Source organism: Sinocyclocheilus rhinocerous, unplaced genomic scaffold, assembly GCF_001515625.1.
Source record: "Sinocyclocheilus rhinocerous isolate Xijiao unplaced genomic scaffold, SAMN03320098_v1.1 scaffold75, whole genome shotgun sequence".
Lineage (NCBI taxonomy): Eukaryota > Metazoa > Chordata > Actinopteri > Cypriniformes > Cyprinidae > Sinocyclocheilus > Sinocyclocheilus rhinocerous.
The window spans coordinates 1,297,948-1,300,781 of NW_015632455.1; the positions used below are offsets into that span (position 1 = coordinate 1,297,948).

At 31.0% G+C, this 2,834-nt stretch overlaps 1 protein-coding gene across 1 annotated transcript in view; it reads right to left on the minus strand.

Moving 5' to 3' along the window:
• The window catches only part of LOC107742307 (aldehyde dehydrogenase family 1 member A3-like), a 44,427-nt gene that overhangs the window by 7,461 nt on the left and 34,132 nt on the right, over window positions 1–2,834 (minus strand). Inside the window, exon 8 of the mRNA XM_016555228.1 lies at window positions 1,892–1,994. Coding sequence (XP_016410714.1) covers window positions 1,892–1,994 — 103 coding nt within the window. The remainder of the gene's footprint in view (window positions 1–1,891; window positions 1,995–2,834) is intronic.

Below are 2,834 nucleotides of genomic sequence, written 5' to 3' on the forward strand. Positions count from 1 at the left end.
TATATACACACACACACACACACACACACACACACACACACACAGGCTTGTCTGGGTAATTAAATAATTTACATTTATGTATTTGGCAGAATGCTTTTATCCAAAGCAACTTGCATTGCATTCAAAGCATGCATTTTATCAGTTCATGCATTTCCTGGGAATCAGATCTAGGAGCTTGGCATTGCTGTACCATGCTGTACTGTTTGAGCTGTCAAAAATGTCTGAATGTCATTGCATTAGATGAAAAATGACAAAACATGCACTCAACTGCTGCAGAAGCTTCACAACACTTAAAATTCTTAAATCAAGATGCATTTATTTGAGAAGCATAATGACATATGATATTAAGATTTGTTTGCTGAAAAATGTATCAAAACTAAATAACTTTTTGCTTAGATGAGATGAGAAAAAAACATCTGCCAATGGGGTAAGAAAAATAATCTTAATTCAAAAGGAAAACAAGATTTTTTTCTTGCATCATTGCTATATAATTTTTTCCAATTTTAAAGCAGAAAGTCAGTTTTGATACATTTTTCAGCAAACAAAACTTAATATCATATGTCATTATGCTTCTCAAATAAATGTATCTTGATTTAAGAATGTTTAGACATTTGTAATGGAAAACAAGACAAAAATACTAAGTAAGGAACTTTGCTTAACTATGAACATGTTCCACTAATGAGCCACAAGCACAAAATACTGTTTGGTTTTAGTTTCAACGCTAAATTTAAACCGTGGTAAGATTTCAAGTCATGTTCATTTGAATAAACATTTTATTACATTAATTACTATATAATGTAATGTTGTATTGTATTAGTGTGATATTTAGTAATAATATTACTAATAAATAATAAAAATAATTAGTTTTTTTTTAATGAAAAATTTTTTTTTTTACATTGTAACCCTACAATACCATCGTATGGAAGCCCGTTTCTGCCACTGAATAAAAAATAAAAGAGGTAATTGCGACTTTTTATCTCACAATTCTGACTTTTTTTCTCAGAATTGCGTGATACAAACTCGCAATTGCGAGTTAAAAAGTCATAATTGAGAGATATAAACTCGCAATTCTGAGAAATAAAGTCAGAACTGCGCAATTGCGAGTTTATATCTTACAATTCTGTGAAAAAAAGTCAGAATTCTGACTTTATAACTCGCAATTGCGAGTTTATATCTTACAATTCTGTGAAAAAAAGTCAGAATTGTGAGATAAAAAGTCGCAATTACCTTTTTTTTATTTTTTATTCAGTGGCGGAAACGGGCTTCCATAACATCGATTAGTAAATTTAGATTTTAATTTATTAATCTAGCAAATATACTAGCGTTTATGCAAAGTGACTTAAATATGAAGATAATACAAAGAGAAAAAAAATCCAAAAGAGAAAAACAAGTAATTTCAATCCATTCAATTTTTTTAAAAAAATTATCTATTTATATATAATTTATAATAATTATAAATTATAAAATTAAAATGATAAATTTAAATTATAAATTATTTATATACGTATTTACTTATGCATCTTATTTATGCATTTATTTCATAAAAAGTAACAAATTATGCAAAAAAAAAAAAAACCTCAATGCCACAATGGATCAATGAAAATCATATATTGCAGAGAACCATGTAATACGTTATTATACACGTAACAAACCTGCAAATGTTTGATTAAGTGTGTTGCTTTCCCTGAACATGAATGCACTTGGGTTTTGTTTTCTACGGCAATGACATTCAGAAGTGTCTCTTAAGTGTCTAAATACTCTCCCCTCTTTTAAACAGAGAGCTGCAGCTCTTCATCTGGGAGGATGCTGCACATATCGTTCCCATTCCCTGTTTTTCCCAGCGCGGTCGTTATTGTCTGAGCGGTGGGATCTGGAAAACCACATCACTCACGGTCTGAGTCAGCAAACACAATGCAGGGATTCTTCCCTCCCAGCTCCAGAGTCACTCTTTTCAGGTTGCTCTTGGCCGCCGCCGCTTTGATCAGCTGGCCCACCTGAACACAAACACAGCGCAGGACAATAACCAGAGCGCTCACTAATGATGCCTCCACAAGCCGCTCTTATGAATATCAGCTGGTGTATTATGTAGATAATGACAGGAAACGTGCCCGAAACAGCACAGCGCTTTGAAACATTACAGTTCAGAGCACCCAGATTCAGCTCACATGAAAAATGCGGATCTTAACCCACAGAACTGATATCTGAACGAAATGGTTTAACAGTATTTGAGGTGTGACACAAATTTGCAGGGGAAATAAATCTCAACGTAACATCTCAGATGTATCTGTTGATCTTCTCTGCAATCTAAGTTTCTCATATGGAAATAAATAAATCATTAAATACATTTTCATATATATTTTGGCCATATATAAAAATGATATAAACTGAAAAAACGATTTATACACAGTAGTTATACACCGACTTAAACATCAAACTCATATATGTATGTATATATTTGCAAAAAATAATCAAGGAAAAAAGCAAATTATACTGTATGTGGGTCAAAGACGTTAAGTAAATAAATTTACAAAAGCGATTATATGTCCATAAAGCACATTAAATGTAAGTAAAGTGTCTACTTTTAAGGTTTCAAATAAGTTTTTGGAGAATAAAATGTCAAAATTTGGTTGAAAAAATGCCATTCAGTGTAACACAATAATTATGTCAAAATTCAAACAACATGCTTATTCTGATTTGTGCATATTAAAATATATAAAAGAATAAGGGAGCATATTAAATTTGATTGTGTTTTAAATGAGTAAAATATTCTTACTGACAAATGGGCAAAATCTAGGATAGTGGCAAATTTAAAAAATGTAATTAGTCTTTTAATA